At 37.1% G+C, this 23249-nt stretch overlaps 1 protein-coding gene across 1 annotated transcript in view; it reads left to right on the forward strand.

The window, feature by feature from the left end:
- The window catches only part of VTI1A (vesicle transport through interaction with t-SNAREs 1A), a 368842-nt gene that overhangs the window by 83527 nt on the left and 262066 nt on the right, over positions 1 to 23249 (forward strand). Inside the window, 1 exon segment of the mRNA XM_013983738.2 lies at positions 3736 to 3820. Within this exon segment, the coding sequence (XP_013839192.2) occupies positions 3736 to 3820 (85 nt within the window).

A 23249-nucleotide genomic window follows, 5' to 3' on the forward strand; every position in this document is an offset into this window, starting at 1 on the left:
TGGTTTTCAACAACTCTTCTGATTTGAGATGCATTAGTAATGTCTTCTCAGTAAAAGTAATAATGATATATATAAAAATGAAGGGTGAGAATACACAAAATCCTCGCCCTCCAATCTTTTTGTGTTTCTCATCTTCCCTGCATGGAAGCAGATGTATATACTGAGTGAATATTATCAATCGCAGTTTCGATGTATAAGATTATTCTTGAGGGGAGTGATACATCAACATTATTTTTTCTGCAAGACAGACTATCTGCTTGTATAATTTGCATACGCTCAGGCTTAGGTGAAGAATCTGAATTTTTAAATGCTACTGCAGCTAACAATAGACTAGAAAACCACTGTGTGAAGAAACTACACGAAGCTCTTGCCCCTGAATTTAGCGATGAATATTATTAATGATCTCTTATGCCTCAGTACCATCAGTATCACTGACAGAATATTTATTTTTGTTAAACTGAATTGTGTGGCCTTAGAGATCCTAATTCTAAAAACTGAAAACATTATGTCTGCATTTCTTCTCAAATATGTTTTATCATCATTTTATGGCTTAATTCTTTTGTTGTGCCTATAGCAACAGTTTTATCAATTATGCTTCTAGAATGCATGTTTCCAAAACTGTAACCTGATTGTGCTTGGAAGAATTAGATCACTGCACTAACAGAATAATGTACTCTGAAATATATTCTTTTAACAGACTTTGATATGGATGTAGCCTTGATATTTATACAATAGGTTATGGGGGTGGCACCGCCTTAGTATATGGTTTGCTCCAAAGTGATTGTTTCTCAGCCAGGATTCTCATAGTCATCAGGGAGTGAATATACCCCAGGTTTCTTCCTTGTTTGAAGCTGATAGGCACTCATCTGCTTCAAAATAAGATGTTTTGTTGTGTTTGGAAACAAAGTATGCCCCGTCCCTTACTCGCCATGCTCTTTTGGGGGGCTCAGTTCTGGAAACAGGGCACGCTTGGAGGCAGGCTGGTGGTGCACAGGGAGCTGAACTGGTGTTGGCTACGCCGAGCTCTCCGTTTGAATCCTGCGTCTCTAGCCCTCTACGTTGCGCAGCTCCTCACACAAGTTGAGCTGTGTCTGAAGCGCTTGTACAGCTCCACTTACCTGCTTTGAAAAGGGCTGAGAAGAGGGTGAGAGAATGAGTTTGGGATGGAGTGTGGGGGCAAGTTGAAAGCATCAGCTGCTACTGTAGTGTATTTCCTTTCATTTTCAGAGACCAGGGCAATGCACAACTAAGGGAACAATGTAAATAGCACAGCTGTTACAAGAACTTGATTTTAGCTTGACTTAAGTGAAGAGGTTCCAAAATACAAAGTGAGGTCCTGCTGGAAAGCTGCTGGTAAACCGATAGTCCTCTTGTGTGCAGATTTGCTCTGATAAAATTCAACTGTCCTGAAGAAGGGTTACTTCCATTATTTAGGAATATGCATTTTTAAGATAAAAAGTTCTCTGAGAAATTTTGCCCCTCATTATAGCCATACACTGGATAAGTGGATTTGGCTCCCTTTCATGGAATCCCCCATATCATTCTACATTTAAATACTTTGTTTCCTACATTATATATTATCATATAATTAGACTGTCCATTTTCAGTGTTGGAGCTTTAATTTTTTTTAATCCACAGGAGCTAAATATTTTCTTTTCATTTATAGATTTCATCCAATATGAAAATGAGCCCCAAATCTTTGTTCTCTTATTCTGGATTAAAATTCACATTTACTCTTGATTTCACAGATCTGATATCTTTTTAGAGAATCACCAATTTGAAATCAAGTCCTTTGTTAGATAGAAAACAATATTCAGAGAAGAGAAGAGCAATCCCCACTCCCCAAGCCTGCATGTAGGGAGAATTAGGAATAAGAAAGCTATTTTTGATAAGCTGAGTAAAGTGTTTAATTTTATTTAAAAATAGTCATTAATGCCAAACATATAAAGCTCCCCTTGCTTTTCTTTTTCTCAATTACAGCCTTTCGTGATTTCCCATTTTCATGCTATACACTTTCCTTCCTTCCTCCCTTTTATTTATTTAGCTTTTTTTTTTTTTTTTGGCAGAGGGAGGGGCAGTTTTTCTCTTAATTTCTCCACTGTATAGTAGACGACTCTATTAATTATTATAGACTGTTGTTGCAGCTTTCCTGACCTTCACATCAGGTCCTATCTCTCTGTTCTAAATGCATTGTTTTAATGATTCTTCCCCCCACTCCCCCCAGCACTTCCCCCCCCAAAAAAAAATTTCAAGGAAAGCTTTGATGTGGCTTTAGCTGCTTCCAACGTCTGGCCGCATCTCAGATGTGTCACCTATGCCGGGAGGGAATAAGGAAATCACGTTTTGAATGGTAATGATAACATACTAATCACTTCCTTTCTTTGAAGATGGAAGCGAGATATTCTGTCAGCATCCCTGGCTGCTAGAGCTTGGAGGCACTGGTCTAGGTGTATTAGCTTAAGTGTGCATGTCAATACAGCTTGCATCTCCAAGATCCGTGGGGGCTCATTAGAGCAAGGTGGATCGTTTCGGTCGACAGCCACTCAGATAATATGTGTGGCACCTCCTTTTTTATTATTATTAGAAAGCATTTCTTCGATTTTAAATGACATCTGTCAACAACACAAAGTTGGAGTTGTGGTTGCATTTTTTTTCTTACTTTTTGACCAGATACCAAAACAGATTTGAGGCGGAAAGGTTCTGATACATACAAATACATGTGTGCGTGTACACACTTGCAAATATACAGATACACATATTCTTAGATTTTAAGTATCCAGACATACATGTGTCTGTGCACACACACTCATTCCCATGGCCTTGTATGTATTCTTATCCATTCACAGCCATATTAGCTTATAAATAATGTTTGTCAACCTGAATATGATCTACTGTATGATCATTATGCTTTAAGAAAAAGAAAAAGAAAATCAGCCTCAGTATAGAAAAGAAAGTTTAGAAGCTGAGGATTGGGGGGAAATTAGAGAATTTCCCCCATCAAATGTAACAGAAAAGAGTATATATAATTATTATCATTTTAGTTCACAATCTAAAACACTCTGTCGGAAATTCACTTTCAGTCTAATGCCATGTATTTGGGAATATTTGGGAATAAAGCCACAATTTTGTACATCTGTGTGCATGGGAAAACATGTGTTTCCTGTCTCTTAGTGGTTGCCCTGAGTGGTCTTAGAACTAGAATTGCTCTTTAGTATTCTGTTTTAGTAGCATATGTTGTTCCATGTGACATCTTGCCACACATCTAAAATTGAGGGGCATTCTCTTAAAAATAAAGTTCCTCTTTAAAAATTACTCCTGCAGGATTCAAAGAAACAAGTGAGTTTTTTAAGTGATCGCATTTCATAGAAAATAAATACAAAATAGGGATCACAGATCTATGCAAATATCTGTCTACTTCTGCTGAAACAGGAAAGATCCAGTTGGTTCTGGTCTTCATATATTTCTCAGTGTTTTGGAGTAAGATTCATTGCAGTCACATACAATGTGAGTCTGCCTTTTAAAACAAAAAAGTGAATAGTCTATATACCACTGATTGATTTAAAATCTGTCTATTGCAGTGGTTTGTATAATGGAAGATTTGCTAAAAATTATCTATAATGGGTTGTGACTCCCCCCCCCCGAAATGTTAGGGCATACGACGGCATTATTTTTTTTTAAGGCAAAAAAAGAACATTGTAGACGGCCGTCTGATTTTTTTCCCTTTTTCTTTTTCAGAGGGCACATCTGCTCGATAACACAGAGAGGCTGGAAAGGTCATCTCGGAGACTAGAGGCTGGATACCAAATAGCAGTGGAAACCGGTAAGAATTCTGAGAGTGAGCAAATTGTCTTGCTTATGCACAGCAGTCTTCACAACACATGACATTTCAGGGAAACTTCAAAGGAGTAGCAGAGACAGCAGCCCGAGATGTGGTTTACATATTGGGGAGACAATTGGGAGCTTATTTGCGCTTATCTTTTTTCAAGTTAAAAGGCATGACATCTACTGAAAACAGTTCCTGAGGTTTAAAAGTATACATCTGAAAAGAGATGGAATACTTTGTCTAAATTCTACATTTGTCTTAATATGTGGTTACATGTTGTCAGTTTACCCACCCGCAATGATTGCTAGCACACAGTGCCGGCTCCAGTTGTTTGCTCCTTTATGTTTATTCACATATGTAAAAATTAACATTGTAATCAGTCTAAATGATGTGAACTAAGGGCAAAGAAGTACCAATACAGAGTTTACCTCACTTCTTTGTCCTGGAGTTGGAAATGATTCCTAAGGATGCTGTATTTTTTTTTTTTTTTTTAAATCATGAACAGAGCCTGTAATCAAATATAAGGAGGAAAAAAGTCATGATAATTTTATTCGAAGTATTAGTTGATACCATCCAAACTTTCGATTTGAATTAACAACTTGTTCATAATTTCAGAAAACTCAGCCTGAATTTGACTTCTAGCTCGAGTCTACTTCAAATAGACATGTGTTTTCATTATTAATGTTTCAGGCAATGACTGTTTATTTTTAACCCAGGAAATAAGTATCCATTAACCCCTTTATACTTAGTGGTTTCTTAGTATTTAGCTATTTGCAAAGTATAGATTATATATCATCTATTTTATATGTTTCGGATAACTCTTACCCAGTATATGAACAACAAAGATATGTGGGTGACAACTTTTCCATTGATTTTTTTTTTTAATTTAGTGTTACAAAAATATTTATTTTTTAAGAGAAGGAATAAGGAAAATGATTCCAAATAATTTCTTTTATGAATGGCCAGTGGTTTCCAATGGCCTGAGTTCATGGCTGTCCTGTGTTGGCTGACTTATGTGATGACTTCTAGGAAGTCAAATAGGAAGAGCACAAATGACATTGGCATTAGAGTAATGGTGAGAAAACTGAAGACAACCAGATTTTTTTAATGGTGTGGGCAGCCCTTCTTTCTGAGGTTATTGATAGATTGGCTTTCTGCCCTGATTGGAATAAAAGTCAGCTTTCGTTTGTTTTTTTAGCCTTGGGCTCATCTTAAGAAGTGGCTGTCCTTGCAGAGAACGTTAATAATGAGAAGCGTCATGAACATGAGGTCAGAGGGCCAGACTTGGGTTCTAGCCCTTGTTTATGTGACCTTAAGCAAATCACATAACCCCTCTGAGTATGCTTCTTCTTCAGTAGAATGGAAATAATGTTGCCTGTCTCAGAATATTTCTAAGAAATGTAGGCATAAGTTAAAATACTTTGTATTCTATAAAACACTATACCAATATAAACATTATTATCAATGCTTGGCCTTTTGATGATATACAGACATATATCTTTCAAAGAAAAAAAAATTTGACTGAACTTGGTATTAAAGGAAATTTTTTTTAGTGTTACTTTAACATCCTTGGGGAATGTGTCACTATACCTATTGACAAAGTATCCTATTGATGAGCTTCTTTCCACATGGGACTGAGTTGGGTTGGGGATACTCTTGCTATGAAGGTGATCACTGGGCTTGATTTGGCTGATTGGGCTTTTCTCTTGCATAACACCATTTTTTGTAGCTTCCTCCCAAAACTGAGGAAACTCAACGAAGAAGATCACAGATACTGGAAGATCATACATTGATCAAGGTTATAAGATTAAATGGGATTTGATAGTTATTCCTTTAGGTGTGTACTAAAATGTAACATCAAACTATCAATACAGTCAACATGCACAATGCCAAGTTAAGAGTATCCTCCAAACCAACCTCAGTTCCCTTGGCCTTTTTAGTAGGCTTCAGTGGTAAACTAGCTATAAGCTTTTGTAAAATTAATATTTTTATATGTAATATAATACATACATAAAAGCTTGGAAACTTCTTACAGACTGTAAAACTAAGTCTAGAAGGAGGAATTGAGGGTGGGGTTTGCGGAGGTAAAGACACCTAGAAGGAAGTCATTGTGCTAATTTATTTCCTTGGATGAATTTGAAGGTGAGTGAAGAAATGAGAAAAAGGTCACAAAGCATTTTTGCTGCCCTTGCTTCTTACTATAATGTATGTGTGTGGTGGGGAGTAATTACAATGGGTACCATGTTGCTTCTGCATCTCTTGCTTCTCTGCTAGCCCTCAGCCAAGTCAGGTCCATTCACTCTGTGTTTTCATTGTGATGTGAATTTACCATACTAATCATTTTGTTATGGTATCAGTAGAAGAACAGCAACTTTCAGAAGGAAAAACTTTTAGCACTTATTGGTTTCTTCTTCAAGTCAGTGAAATGTAAGGAGAAGCTAGGAAAGAGCTAGGATGACTTTAGGAACAGCACAGAAGAGGGAAATAATTTGCAAATATTGGCCTAAGACCTAGTTCTAGACTGCAACAAGAGTTTTCACCAGTCCACAGCAAAAGGAGGGCAAAAACTAGAAAGAAGTGATTGTCTTGTAAGGTAAATGTTATTAATTTAAAGAACTGCATGTTTTCTAAGGTCATGTTTTTCCTGTTTGGAGGCGATAAAAGGATAGTTTTATGATGTGATGGAAATAGTAAATAGGAATTATATATTCAGTTTTTTCTTTACCTGGAAAAATAGCAAAATTGGCATATTTGGGCCCTTCAAAATGTTTTTTGAAATTTTATTTGGCCACAGAATCTAGGAATTATTGTCCGATGTACTGAATTGAAGAAAGAGACAACAATCCTGTTATTTGGCCTTACTCTTAATCAGCTGTGTGACTTTGAGAAATACTTTACCTCTCTGCATGTGTTCTTTTATTTGCCACATGGAAACCTAATGTCAGATTCTATATATCCCATAAAGTTATTATAAAGTAAAATGAGGTCATATGTATTCAAGTGCTTAGAAAGTAAATAGGGCTCTATAAAAGTCATCATTTTTATGTTATCATCAGTATAAGTGGTTATCTCTGAAAAATATTGGCAAAAGATTTCAACAAAAATCTGTAAACTTTTCTTGATGACTGTTATTGGCAAATATCATAAAAGAAAGTTTGATTATTATATATAAATATTTACATGTCGAATGAAATAGAAAGCATATTATTTTGACCACTAACACCCTCCTAGTAAATAATGAAATTTGTCTTCTGAAATTCCTGAGTCATTTTTGACATTTTAAAAGTTATTTTGTCGGGAGTTCCGTCGTGGCTCAGCAGAAACAAATCCGACTGGTATCCATGAGGACACAGGTTCAATCCCTGGCCTCGCTCGGTGGGTTAAGTACGGATCCAGCGTTACCATGAGCTGTGGTGTAGGTCGCAGACACAGCTCGGATCCAGTGTTGCTGTGGCTGTGGTGTAGGCCAGGCGGCTACAGCTACTATTCAACCCCTAGCTTGGGAACCTCCATATACCACAGGTGCAGCCCCCCCCCCAAAAAAAGCAAACAATAAAAGTTATTTTGTCAAATTGTCAGTTACTGTCTATTTAAGAATAGCTACTGGAGTTCCCACTGTGACACAGCAGGTTAAGGATCCAGCATTTTCTCTACAGCAGCTCAGCTCACTGCTTAAGTTCAGTTTCAATCCCTGGCCTGGTGCAGTGGGTTAAGGATCCGGCATTGCTGCCACTGTGGCGTAAGTTGCAGCTGCAGATCAGATTTGATCCCTGGCCTGGGAACTTCCATATGCTGAGTGCAACCAAAAAATAAAATAAAATAAATGATAGCTGTTGAACAGAGGGACTCTGGTCCAGAATGTACTTGGTCCGAGTGAAAGTACATGATTATTTCTAAGTGCCATTTACACCTTGATGTATATTGAGTTTAATACTAACCAAGTTTCTTTCATGGCTCCCTTTCTGTTTGAGAAAATGATGAGGTTACAAGTTAATTGAATAGTGCTCTTTAGAAAAGAAGAGACAGATGGAAGAATATATGATACTGAACTAAAGAGCCGATGGTAGGACATTTCAGTCTAAGACTGACATCAAGAGGGACAATTAGGAGTTCCCGTCGTGGCGCAGTGGTTAACGAATCCGACTAGGAACCATGAGGTCGCGGGTTCGATCCCTGCCCTTGCTCAGTGGGTTAACGATCCGGCGTTGCCGTGAGCTGTGGTGTAGGTTGCAGACGCGGCTCGGATCCTGCGTTGCTGTGGCTCTGGTGTAGGCTGGTGGCTACAGCTCCGATTCAACCCCTAGCCTGGGAACCTCCATATGCCGCGGGAGCGGCCCAAGAAATAGCAACAACAACAACAACAACAACAAAAGACAAAAAAAAGACAAAAGACAAAAAAAAAAAAGAGGGACAATTATCAGAGTGACCATCGAAGACCAAACATCCTGCTGGTTGTATGAGCCATTGGCATGATCCATGTAAGCATTTCTTATAAGTCCTTGCCCCCAATCTGCGAATAAAAAATGACTCTTCCTTTTTTCATCTATTACTGATAATCAGGTCTGACTGTTAGCTATGGGGATATCCATTTTGTTTGAGGTCAGAGAATTAAGATTTAAAACTGTGGGTCATCTGCCCTTTATTCTGAAATTATTATTTTTTTTTTCTCTGAAGTAAATATCCCAGAATCACAGTAGGCACAAAACTAATGGAGGCTGAATGATAAGTGAAAGAAATAGGCCAAAAGAGAAATTATACAAGGGCAGAAGTTCAGGGCTCACTCTCTTCTTTCAATATGTAAACAGATAGTTTAAGATATTCACCACTATCCCACCCTGCGCCCTAAATGCACGCCGTGCACCTGGCAGGACATCTGTGGAACCATGAGAGTAATTGTCTACAGTCAGTAGCCTCACATCTTTGAAGAGTGGTCTGCACCATTTACCAGCCTTGCTCCTGCTGTCCCTGAGTACCCAGGCCTTACGGGTCTGCACCCCTTCTCTCAGTTGTCACTTCAAACCACCAGCTCTGATGGTCCATTTGGTCAGTAGTCTCTCTGCTATACTTCTGCCAGCCTTCCTGCCATGAAAAAGAGTGCTCCATTCTTCACCCAGAGCCCTGCAGATTTCCCACAAATGGACTAGTTTAGAAATAATGCAGTGTTTATTGAACACTTCCTATGGACCATACACTATTCTCAGTATTCCATGTTTATCATCTCTTTAATCCTTACCACAACTCTATGCAGTAAATAGTGCTTTCTTATTTTATAGATAGGAAAGCAAGGCACAGAGAGATTAAGTTATTTGCTGACAATCAATCTTGGAAATGGTGTAGCCAGACTGACTCCATGCTCTTAACTGATAGACTACACTGAAATATGAATGGGTTCCAAGTACCTAGATTTTCCAAAGTGACCTGTTGTGGTCAAAATATGCCATGTTCTCACATCTGTTAAGTTCCTTTTCATATAATTTATTCAAAAGCTATTAAATATGGTGTGCCATGTGCTGAAGATATACTAGTAAATAAGACAGCCAGTGTCCCTGTTCCCAGGCAGCTTGTGTATGGGGACAGGCAGGGCAGAGAACAGGATCAGACAGACATTTTTAAAAATTAATAAATGGACAGCATCATTCCAGATGGTCGCAAAATGAAAGAGTAATAAGTGAAGGTTATCTTAGGTTAGCTAGTTAGGAAAGACCTCTCAGAGAAGTACCTTGTAAGTTGAGTCTTGAATTGCACAAAGATGCCATCAGTAAGCAGATTTGGGGCCAGTAATTCCAAGAGGAAAAAGCAAGCACAAGGAGTCTGAAATGAAAAAGTGTTTGGGATGTTCAGGCAAAAAAGAAAGAAGATGGGTGTGGCTGGAGCAAGTGAGCAATGGGCACGTGACACAGTTAGGTTAGAGCCATGTAGAGTGCAGATTCTATGGGACCCCAGGGTATGGGAACATGTCTGAATTTGACTTGTAGGGTGTGATGCCATTGGAGAGCTTTCTCAGGCAAGTGGCCTGATCTGAATCATAGAGGACAGAGATGTTCACATTTCCACATCTCTGTGGCAAAGGGAGGGGTGGGAACAAGGAGACATGTTAGGACATGTATTGTAATAATCCAAGATGTGGTCCTTTTACTTGTTGAAATGAATGGAGGAACTGGATGGTGAAGACGCAGGAGAAATTGTAAGCCTTATTCAAAGGCATTCAGGAGCAGGAAGCTTGAAATTTGTTATTAATTTCCCTAGCAATTGGCATGCAATCCCAAAGATTCCTCTTTGAGAATATCCCCAAAACAAATGGGGACATATTGGTGCTTGTTCCTGGTGGGGCTTTACACAGACAATGGCCAATCCATTAGGCTGGTGGTAATCACTCGTGATTATAAATATGAGCTTGCAACCAAGTTTATGATATCTTATCTGAAGAACAAGGATGATGATCCCTATTTCCTAGAATTTGTGAGAGGCACAAATAAAATAAAGTATTTAGGAAGATTTTGTAAATTGCCTCTCTGAAGTGTGGTGGTTGTTTTTTGTTTTTTGTTTCTTTTCTTTCTCTAGAAATCTCCACTCAGGTAGGCTCTAAGTATAAATGTACATTGTCACTTTGCTTAATTTTGTATCAGTCTGAAGAGGAAATGGGTTAGTTCCATGTTACCCAAAGTGGGACTCAGGACCAGCAGCATCAGCGTTCCCCTGGAGCTTGTGAGAAATGCAGCATCCCAGGTCCCCTCAGAACTACTGAACCAGAATCTGCATTTTAACAAGATCAGCTGTGCTACCTGTGTGCATTAGGTTGAGTTAGATGTTCGTATTTATTCTGCATCTGTATGAACCAGATAAAAGTCGTGTCATTTAATCTCATATTCATTGTATGTATGTGCAACTACATGTGTGTACAAAAATTCAGGCAGGTGGCTTGTATCATTAACTACACTCCCTGTGAAATAATAAGTGTGGTTGTGTCTGTTAATATTGGTCGTATAGAATATACAAATGGTCTTGTTTAGGAGCTGGAATAGTTATTTATCCAACCTAGTTAGGAAAATGTGAGTAGGCAATGCTTGACAGCTAGGATAGCTAGTGACTTATCCAGTAACCCCAAAGGGACTACATTATACCACTTTGTTTTCCCTGTATTTAATACCGCTTGATCCTCCTTTTAATCACAGTTTCTTGTGTATCTTGTTTTATCAGGGAAGTACAATTTTAGCTAATTTTAAGCTGCAGATACTCCCCATTTTAGGAATATATTTCCACAGGCCTATTTTACATGTGTTCAGATTATTTTTGCTTTTTATGATTACCTCAACAAAATCTTTATTCATTTGAGTAAAGTTAGAGAAACATATGGAGTACTTCTTTACACAAGCAAATCTTGGAATTACAGCATTTTCATGAGAATTAGATAATTTATATATAGCACTGTTTCTCTTTCTACTTTGCATATGTCTTTTTTAAAGAGTTCATTCAGGAAAATCGATCAATAGTGCTATCAACCTGCATTTGAAAAATCAAATAAAATGTTTCATGTTCAGAACTTTTTAAAAGCATTTAAACAAATTCATTTCAGACGTGCCCTCCTTTATACTTTAATTGTCTCAAAGTCCTGATGGAGTTTTCCTGAGTCTTTTATGGGACTATATGAGGATTATGAAGGATGATATTCCAACTTTATCATATTCTATCTTTTAGCTCTTGAGAAAATATTATTATTTTAATTAACTCATTTTAGAATTCACTTAGAAATTTTAATCAGGGTTGAAAGTATCTAATGAGACAAAGTTTTTACCAAACTGAAAGTCAGTCATTTTCTTTGTATCAGGAATTTCTTCCATGTCCACCAACTTTTCTTATTTTTCTACCTCCTCCTCTCATTATAATATTAATCTTCTTTCTTTTCTTCTTCTTCTTCCTCCCTTTCCCTCTCATCCTTCTTTTTAAGAAATATTTTGAGTGTTCATTCACTACACTAGATATAATGTAATAATTCTTTGTTTGTTTTGGCTGCCCCCACAGCACACAGAAGTTCCCTGGCCAGATATCGAACGCACGCCACGAACGCACACCACAGTGGTGACCTGAGACACAGCAGTGACAATGCTGCATCCTTAACCCACTGAGCCACCAGGGAACTTTTAGGTACAATGTAGTAATTCGATTCAAAAATATAAATCCTTGAATGTATTAATTAATCATCTGTAGCAAAGATTAATGGGTAAAACAATGCACAATAATAAAATATAATGCATAAAACTTTTTAAAGTTATAAGGTGGCTTGGAACTGAGCTAACATCTCAGCCAATGTAAGAAAGTTTTTTTTTTTTCTTCTCCTCCATTTACTGATAACTCATTTAGAAGACTCCTGAGCACATAGACCCAAAATGTGTCAACTGTATATTCTTTGCTCTTAGAGCTATTATCAGTTGGTAGAAGAATAAATTTCTGATTCCGTGATATTAGTGAGAGCAGTATAACATCAATGAAAGAAGGCATATATTGCATTTCATTTCTTTAACAAGTTCATTTCATTGAACTCTAATGAGTGTCAAGTGCCATGGGGATACAGCGCTGGAACGACAAGATATCCTAGTCTTGGTTTATATGAGTAGAGAATGTTCTGTCTATAAACACTGATTCAGATTTTTTTACCTAAGTAATTTTGTTTGGGCACAGGTTGGAATTCACAAAGGCACTACCATTTCAAACTAATACAGAAATAAAAAATTAACACCTTATGTTGTTCTATAATATAGGAACAGAGAGTGGGATTGTACAGTTGGGTTGATATTAACCACCTATTTTATCCAGCCATATGTATTTTAGAGGAAAGAAGTATTGAACTTTTTGACAGAAAGAAGTTATCGCCAGAGAAAAGTTTCTCTACTTATCATTTTGGAGTGATAGAATGCATGGTTATGCTTTCAAAACCTTAAAGCTATCTCTGCTAGAATAGACATTTTTTTAAAATACTGTCAAGAATTACTTGACCATGTCCTGTGAGATTTTTAAAGTCCACCCAGTGGTAAAGTAATCATTTTGATGTGTAGTTATCACTTTATAATTACAACCCTATTAAAGTCTTACATCTCAAAAACTGTGGTTCAGCTCTGAAAATAACAGAGGAGCTCATCATTTGGGGTGAAACTCTCAAAGAATATTTTCAAGTTGTGCTTACATTTACTTTGTGAGGTTCTCTGAGATATTGGTGAGCTCCATAGTGGTAAGAAAAGGATATCATTTAAACCTTATTTGGAGAACCTTCTCCTTAGGTGGTCCAAGGGAATTCATAGGGTTCATTTTTTTAATCCATTAAAAAGCATTATACTCATTTTTAAAGGTGTCTTACCCCATAAAGCCTATCACTTTTCCAGTTGGTTTGTAAGATACACGTGAAGCCATTCTTATTCTGTTGCATCTCTGTGAGTTGAGAAAAAGAATGACGACCAAAGCAGATCGCTAAAATGCCAATTTACTTTCATATATTACAGTGAAGGACGGTTAAGCTCATGACCTTGTTGCACTGTGCTTATATAACTTTCCTTGGGATTTTTTTTTAATCAGTTTTATTTTCCCTTTGAGTCTGACTTTTAGTGCCCAGAAGTTTTCTTTTCAGCGGTGTTTATGTATTTAACAGAATTTTCTGAGGTGGGTGCTACAGAATTTTCACAGCATGGGTTCACATTGGACTAAGACTTTGTATACGACTTATATCAAGTGGAAAACTTGACGGGCATGAGCTTTAAAAATGGTTTTTTTTGTGTGTGCTCTATATTTGAAGCTTTCGTCTGTATTTCCTGTTGGGCTACAGTGTTTTCCAACGTTGCCATAAGAGAACAAAGTCAACATTAAAAAAATAATTTTTTTATTGAAGATTATGTTTTTTCAAGTAAAGTCTTTATCAAAGAGACTGTCATGGTGGGTCATCATTCATGGATGGCACTATGCTGCCCTTTTGCATCTTGAGATATAAATTCTAAGTCGTAGTTAAATAAATATCTATTTATTTAGAGAAAAGAAGAAACCACCCTAAAGCCAGCCAAGGAAGAAAGCTTTTTGAAATAAGCATGTTGCTGGGTACTCCTAACGTTACCTCCATGTTGGTAATCTCATCACAATCAATTGCTCAAGGTTCTGATGCTCATTAAAAGGTTGATAGTTAATGTCCACATAAAATACACCTTATAAATTGAGCTAATTATGTTTATTTCTCCTTTCACTGCTATTTGCAACACATGACACTTGAATAGAGCACAATGAAACCTTAACATTTATTCAGAAAACTCTCATTGGGCCCTTAGAAATTAGAGTGAGGGTTCCTTAGATCTGAACTGGTCTAAGTTGATCTCTGAACTAGCAAGAAAAATCCTACCCTAAATGAATGTTATTAGCTAGATTGGCATTTGGGTGTCAGGTTAGGAAGATAATCAACCTACCTGAAAGGGAAAGTAGATTTTCTGTAATTTGGGAAGGAACGGACCCTTGGCCCCATTCTAGGCACTTAGAGTGTAAAGTTCCTTTAATAAGCTAGGATATCTTGGCAAAATATCTATTTGGGAAATGCATAGCTATAAGTCCCCCTAATAAATATAATCAGTGTTTTCAAAGCAGGATGAAGTAATTAAGTCTTTTTCATAGTGTCAGGGGAAGATTCGCAATAGATAAGCCTTATGGAATAAATACAGGGTGAGCAGGGGAAGTGGGTAAACCATGAGCAAAGTGGGCAAATACGTGTCTTATGGGAATTTCTAGAGTGTGTCCTAAGGCATATCTAATGCTCATCTTAGTTTATAAGTATACTTAAAGTGATAACATTATTTTAAAAACATTTTCCTTCAAACTTTTTATTATTTCAGAGTAACTTCTCCAATTAACCTATCCATTTTAATAGTCAAATGTGTAGTTATTTTACTTAATACATTGTGGAGCTTTTTAATGTTTAAAATTATAATCTTTGGTAACTTTTAACTTTATATTATGTGCCGAAAGTAATGCTAATATTAGGAATAATTATACAATTGTATAATCTGCTTTGAAATTTGCAGACTACTTTTAGTATCTCTTTTTACATCTATTACTTCATTATATTGATCAATACATTAACTTACTCAAAGTGGAGATTTTTTATTCAGATTAAGTTGACCGATGCTCTGAATACTTCTCCAAATGCCTTCAATTTTCACCAGCAAGAACAGCTAGTAAGTTTTATTTGGTTTCATATTGCTCTCTTCCTCATTAGCATGTCTGTGAATTATCTTTAATGTTCAATGCTCTACGCAAACCTGTCGATGTTTAGAACCTGTTATTTAAGCAAACAAAACTCTATCATAAGAGGGAGTGTCCACAAATTTAGAGGACACATCAGTTTTTCTCCTGGTGTTAGCATAGGACTTTTATAGTGTCATCCAAACTTTTCACGTAGGTGAGTTAAAGAGATTAACTGGATTGACTTTGTTAATATAAAAAGGAGACCTCTCTTTCCCCCCCCCTCAAAACACTTACTCTACAAGGTAAGCATGAAGATGGACCAGATATCTTATTGCCTCACTGACATTGCCTGCCAGCTGTGAATTTTCTTATTGTAATGAATCCCCTCATTTTTATTGCTATGTGCAAGGTACAGTGCTTCATTTTTCTTCCTACTTGGGTTTCCTGTAGAATGCACACCCCATATAGTTCTTTAAATTCACACTGTTGTGCGAACAAGCCAGTCTTTCTGTTCTCTCCTTTGTTAACCATAAACCTTGTGGAGCAACAGTTCTTTCGTGCCCTCTGTGAGTTGCTGGACTCTGCTCAAATTAAACACTGTAAGATTAGCAGCAGGCTGCAATGGTGAAGTGTTTCTTTCTCTTTGGCATTTTTGTGTCATGTTGCCTTGATCTTGAAAACGCTAACAAATTCGAACGAAATAATCATCTCACACCCACCCTTTGTGAATTGGGACTTCGTGTCTACCACATAAAAAGTAGGAAGAACCACATGTATAATTTTTGCTGCCCTTTGAGAATTAAAAAAAAAAAAAGCATTACGTGTAGAAAATGCATAGGAATTATTTTGTAATCAAAGTGCCAAGTCTAATCACCTATTTTTCATCTACAGTGAAGCAAAATGGAATGTTCATGGAGCTTCATAACGGGACAGACCCAGGTTCAGAACTTGGTTCTGCCTCTTAATCACTGGGGAACCTTGGACAAGTTCCCTTGCCTTTCCATGTCTTCTTTTCCTGATGTATAAAAATGTTGACAGGTCTTCAATGTGGAAGTTGTTGTGATAGTTACCTGAGGTAAACTGTATAAAACACTTGAGGCATCTTAAGTCCATCACAGGTCCTCAATAAAGGTTAGTCTCCATTATTATGAGACTTCACATAATAACCCTAGCTGCTATGACCAATTACCCTCAACAGTTCCAGTGGCTTGATGCAGTAAAGTTTGTTTCTCACTGTGGGAGCAGTCCAGTGCAAGTGTTCTTAGTGAGCCGATGGCCTTCCATGTGGTGAGTCAGAACTCCAGGTCTCTCCCACTTGGTGGTTCTGCCCTGCACCCAGCTTTAAAGTCCTCTACATTTTGCCAGCAGCCAAGGCAAAGAGGATGGAGCAGGCACGCCCATTATTACAGCTCCACAGGCAGCACGTGCCACACAGTGATGCAACCTAACATCCACCAGCAAGAACTAGTAGAATGGTGCCACCAAGTGCAAGGGGGCTAGGAAATATTGTTCCAACTGGACAACCACTTTCTCATCACAACTTTATAGTAAAGAAGAGAAAGAACAAATATGGAGTGGTAGTTTATCCTCTTCTGCCACACTGTTCTTTGCCCACTTCACTGCCTCGTGATCAGTAAATTCAAACCCTGGCTTGTAACAGTATACAGTGGGGCAAGATAGAAGAGCATATGCCCTATGGGTCAGGTCAGTGGTTATAATCTTCTAGAATTTGTGACAAATGAAACTTTCCCTCTTATTCATAGGGACACATTAAAGAGTCAATATCATTTGCTTTCCTTTCTACCAGGCATTTATCTCTATTCACTTCTCAAATTTCTGTTCCTTAGATCTATAATAAAAAGATAATGCTGCATGTGTTTTCATCTAAGTGTTGACAATAGATACAAGTCAGCAAATTTGTTTATACCATGTCTAAAGTATGTGCTTAAAGAACATTGCAAACTGTCACATCTAAGAGAAACCTAAGGAGACAGGGTGACTAAATGCAGTATGGTTATCCTGGATGGGGTCCTGAAGCAGACAGAATGCTTAAGGATATTAGACAGAAACTAAGGAAATATGAACCAAACATAAACCTCTAGTAGTATAATAATTGTCAGAATGGGTTCATTAACTGTGACAAATGTACCACAGCATTAGAAGATGTTAATTATGGGGAAAACTGGTGTTAAGAGTATTGGAGCTCTAGACTAACACAAATTTTCTGTAAATCTAAAACCATTCTAGGGAGTTCCCTGGTGGCTCCGCAAGCTAAAGATCTGGTGTTGTCACTGCTGTGGCTGGGGTTTGATCCCTGGCCCGGGAACTTCCACATGCTGCGGGTGTAGCCAATAATTAAATAAATAAAGAAAGCTGTAGTAAAAGAAGAATTTAAGTGCTTTTCAGTCACAGTCGTGTTCATTTTTATTGAATCACCATAGTATAATATTATTATTGCTACAAATTTGTCCTCTCCTTTCTGTTATATTACCACTATCAATAATTTGGCCTTTCTGGTAACTAACAGGACCTGTGTCTATTTAAAGCATCTTGCCCCAATTTTGGCACTAGTAAATGCTCTAGGCATGGTAGTTTCCTATTTCTTTCTTTCTGCTTCCTCCCTTGATGCTTCCAGTAATTCTGAAAAGAACAATATGAATTTTTATTTGGCTATAGAGAGAATCAGACTGATGAATTACTCCATTTTATGACTCTGGGAAATATTACATATATATGGGAACATGGTCCCACATCCATGTAATTCACCACGTGCCATCTTTAGGATAAGACTGCATAGACCGTTTTACTTATTAGAAGAACAGAAGTCAATATATTTTTAAAATTTTGTAGTCTAGAAAAACACAACAGCCTGCATTGTGATCATAGAAATGGTTACTATGTTTTTCCTCTTCTAAAGTCCCTTAAATGTTATTATTTAATTGTACAATTTAAAAAGTATTTTCTCGGAGTTCCCGTCGTGACACAGTGGAAACGAATCCGACTAGGAACCATGAGGTTGCGGGTTCGATACCTGGCCTTGCTAAGTGGGTTAAGGATCCGGCGTTGCCGTGAGCTGTGGTGTAGGTCACAAACGTGATTCAGATCTGGCATTGCTGTGGCTCTGGCATAGGCTGGCAGCTACAGCTCCGATTAGACCCCTGGCCTGGGTACCTCCATATGCTGCAGGTGCAGCCCTAAAGAGACAAAAGACCAAAAAAAAAAAAAAAAAAGTATTTTCTCTATATTTAGAACTACCTAAGATCTGTTCTTGAAAAACTATTTCACATCGTAGTTTCTAAAATACATACATTTACAGAGAGAGAGAGAGTCCATATGCCAATAACATGAAGAGGTCAAACACTTGTAAAAACATCATTTTAAATTATTTTTGTTTCTCCTTATTTAACTGACCAAATTGTATAAGATTTATATCTAAAGGTCACTGTCGCTGAAAATTCCATATTAACGGACTTTTAAAATCCCACATATATATTTTTTTAACTTCTTTGGTCTATTTCTTAGGATTATTCTGGCATCATAATGATGATTTCTTGATTTCTCCAAACACAGTTGTACCCATTTCAGCAATATCTACATGTGAAAGGAAGTGGAAGTTCGAATCCAGATTTGTTGACCCTTGAGATCTTATATTGACCTTAGTAGGTATTAACTTTTTAGATCAATAAGAGCTGTTATTGACCTCAAAGAAGAGTCAATACCTGCTTGTTAATTTGCAGCTCGAAAATGTTATACATTTTGTTCTTCATTATTACCCTACTTATTTCAGCCTTTTCTAGAAAAGAATGTCTTTACTGTTTCTGCCAAGAGATCATTATGTCAAAACATTTCAGTTTTGGTGTTTAAGGAAATAATTATTGGACGTGGTGGTCATTTTATTTATTTTGTTTGGTTTTTAGTGGTTCATTTTAGGTTTTTGTAAAATTTCAACTGGCTGAGATTCATGCTGTTCAGGAAAGTGAAGTATACTCAATTGTATTTTATTTAATGTAGTTTTTAACATTTGAGAAACAATTTTAAATAACCTATAGCTCATGGCAAGAGTAGTCTGACATGTATACATGAGAAGTGAAAAGAAAGTTAAATTGGAAATAAGTGGTCTAAAAAGCAATTAATTAATGATGTTTTCTGCCTTTCCATGTATAAATGAAAAAGGTCAGTACAGATGTTCAGACATGTACTTTTATGTGAATAAACATTAAGAGCTTTTAGGGTAAGGACTTGTGTGGGGGTTTGAATTTTAGAGGCCTGTGCTTCTAAAGTTTTATTAAGTGTTTAAGTTTTAAGTATTGGTAGAGAAGTGGCTTTTCACATCATCATTGTTTTGTATATTAACATGGAAATGTCAAATTTTGCATAACTGAAATGTCTCAGTATTGCCTATTGCTGAAATTCAAATGTCAGAACAATACTTCTGCACATATAGGACTCTGATATTTCAACTCTAAAAACCTCATAAATGATTCAGTATCGCTTTGGCCTGGTTGTGATATAACTTTAAAAAGAGGCAGAGTGATTTAAATCCAGTTTAGGAAGTGGTAGTCTCATTTAGTCCAGGCCTAAAGCACTAATTTCTGAACCCATTAAGGATCATTAGTCCTTTTTAAAAAACATGTAACCATTTTGGTGAAGAATTTGAGTTTTAATGAGACTTTTTTTCAATATTTTGCACCATTGCAAAAATGAAGCTATTTCATTTTTGAGCAACAGGATTGGGTTATATCTTACCCCAGTTTGTGATATTACTTCATTGCCATGGAGTCCTCGGTATATTTTTTTAAAAAGCATTTTCTTATTTTCAAGAGATGAATGTTTTCTAGGGCATAAATGATAAATAAAGGGCTAAAGCCTATAGGAATAGACTTTGTACTATTAATTTACTCTTCCAAAGTTTATGTGGCATCTGTACATTTAAAATTTTAAATTTTAGAAGTGGAATGGGCCTTAATGATAAAAACCCTGACTTCGTCATTTTATACAGAAAACTGAATCCTGATGTCTATTTCCTACATCTTGGTACCTGATTTAATTTTTATTTAAAAATCTCAAATATGGTTGACTATTATTGGTATATTAATAGTTTGAAATAAAATACCTTTACTTCCCCTATATTTTTATATTAAGTATTTCCTTCCTGGTGGAAAAAAGCTTTCCCCAGGCAGACTTTATCACTTGAAGAGGCTTATTTTCGTATGAGTTCCTAATAGCCTGTTTTACTTCCTTTTCTAGGATATAAAGTTATGATGATTAAAATATGCCAACATTTCAATATGATAAAATTGCTATGTTTAGGGTCTTACTATTCTAGAAATAAAAAAAAACACCATTAAGGGTCATAGCTTGGAGTGTGTGCCTTGGTGTGTTTCATTTTTTCCTCTGCTAGGAGATTAGTGGAAAATAAGCTCCGTAAATTAAATTTTATTGCAAAATTATCTTCCGATGTTCAGCAGTGAAGATAATATTGAGTGATAAGGCTGGAGTGGATTTTGTATAAAGCAATTACAGCATGAAGACTACAATCTGAATGAAAAATTGCTCAAGATTTCCTATAATCTGTAGAAAACTTCATTTTGGAATATGCTTAAAATCATCTCATTTTATGCAAGTGATTATAATACTTAAAGCATATTGCAGTTTGAAAGCAGCATTACTGAATGATTTTAATGACCATTATTGGTGAGAGGTACAGAGATACATAAATATATATATTTTTTCATACTTGAAAAATTGTTATCATTTCAAAGAGTCTCTCCACTACTGGAGTTCTTTCACTGAAGCTGCTTTATCCAGTTAACCCATTTCTGTACTGTATACAAAAGTTAAGATAAAAATGCCCACTGTGTATTTTACTCTCACCTTGGCACATGTAAATAGGGACTTCTAGGAAGTGCCCTGGTGACTTAGAGGGTTAAGAATCCAGAGTTGTCACTCCTGTGGCTCTAGTCACTGCTGTGGCATGGGTTTGATCACTGGCCCAGGAACTCCCATGAGTGCGGCCAAAACAAGTAAATGAATAAAAAGGGATTTCTATTCCAGGTCTTCATTGTATAGTTGTGTCGTTGGTCCTTTAATAACTTTATTTACACCTCAGTTCTTGAGTTTGGCCTTTACATACTAATTACAAACAGGTTAGCAAAGACATTGCTCTTGAAGTATGTGGAAAATCCTTTGTTTGAAAGGGCTTCCTCTAAGCCAACTTGAAAAAGACAATATGTGTGGACACATGCATCTGTACACCCCCATCCCCCAGACTCCAGCTTATATGTTTCCTGGCCATATATTCTACTTTCCCACCAATCAGTCAGGACTGATTTAGTGGGTGTCTGATATGAGCAAGTTAGTGTCACAGGGTACCAGAATGGTGGAGACAGATTTTGACTATTGAGACTCCATCTCAAGGAAGTGAACATCCAATAGTATTATATAGCAGAACTTATTAAAGGGATATGTTTGTTCCCTAATGCACAGAGAATCCAGTCATCCTTGAAAGAAAGAAAGAAAGAAAGAAAGAAAGAAAGAAAGAAAGAAAGAAAGAAAGAAAGAAAGACAGCCAGCCAGCCAGCCATGCTCTTTAATAAATAGTAAGCTAAAAGAAAAAAATAATAATTCAAAGAAGTTACTTTTTACTTAATACAGGGAGCTTGGAAGAGAGAGGTTGTGGATCCAATGTACATAAATACTTATCACAGACTTATCATGTAGCCATTACTTTAAGCAATTCATCCAGCTAAATTGACTCTAATGCCATCATGAATGAAGAACTTCAAGTTTATCAAGATGAAAATAGCCCATTAAGAACTGATCTGAACCAGTTTCAAGAAGCAGAGCCTGAGACCTGGTCCGTGAGGCTTTGGCTAGGAAAAGTTCACTCAGTGCTGGGCATATACCAGCTCCACAGGCCCCAACTTTATTAGTGTGGAGATAAGCTGATTAGGTCTTGTCAATCAAAGGTGCCCATATCTCAATTGAGAGACACACACTCTCTCAATTTTTCTTTAAGCATTGAAGCAGGCAACAAAGAGAGAGATGTGTGGTATGCATCCCTACGGTTGTCGCCATGCAGGGTGCAAGGGTCCTGTGATGATGTGATGACTGTATTAAAGAGTACATCAATTTGTTTTAAAGTGTTTTGATTTTTTATGGTGGCATTAAGAGAGAGAACATTGTGGTTGCAGCTTTACTAGAAAGCAAAGAGTTCTAGAAGAAGAAAAAAAAAAGTGTCTCTTTGAAGCCTACCAGGGCTTTGAATCTTGCTGTGCCAATGGGCGCTTAAGTGCTCCTGCAACTGGCAACCTCAGATCCACCATCAGCTTAGGAACTACCTTCCTCTCCAAATTATTCATTTAGAGGAATAGGAGAAAAATGTTTAAATTGACCTAAGTGATATGAATGTTTGTCAACCACAAGTTTTTATTTTTTTAGATGATTTAAGATTTTGGGTGAACACTTGATTATATCAATGCACCTCGATTCAGCTGTAAAGAACAGAGATGCTTCTCAGTGTTCCCCAAGCACACATTGGTAGCATTGCTCCATTTAATTGTTTTATGCACAGTAGTGAATGCCTTGTTTTACGCATCTGGAAGATAAACCTGACTAATAAATATAGTCTGTCAAAATGAAATTCGGTAGGGCTTCAGCTTGAGACCTCATCACCTAGTCAGTATTGAGAAAAAGGTAGAGCGATGGTGTAGGGGGAAAACCTGGCCTTTTGTTCTTCACATCTGAAGTTTGCTCACTGCAGGCCCCCTTCGCACTTCAAATGCAACAACAGAAAGAAGCCCTTCCTCTTCTTCCCTCACCCTACACACACCCCCCACTGCTGCAACCCTGTGCAGCCACGTTGCCACCGTGGATTATCTCTTCATCAGCTATTCTTCCCATCACTCCATCCATTTCCCACTGACCAATCAGGCAGCCCTCTTATGAAAGATCAGTGCTCATTTCAATAAAATGCGAATTCTGTACACACAGATCCACAGCCATTCTAGATGTTTCTTGTCACAGAACAGAAAGGCATTTGTGCTCTCCAGACTTGGATACCTTTATTAGACGTGCAAAAAACAAAGCTTTTCAGAGATGAAGATAGGACTAAGTAATAATGTCTGAATTGAAAAAGGTATTCTGTTTTATTCAGTGCTGATTGGACGGAGCACACACACTGATGAGTAGGTTTGCTACCATCCACGCAGGTGTGAAT

Source organism: Sus scrofa, chromosome 14 (assembly GCF_000003025.6).
Source record: "Sus scrofa isolate TJ Tabasco breed Duroc chromosome 14, Sscrofa11.1, whole genome shotgun sequence".
In the NCBI taxonomy this organism is placed as follows: domain Eukaryota; kingdom Metazoa; phylum Chordata; class Mammalia; order Artiodactyla; family Suidae; genus Sus; species Sus scrofa.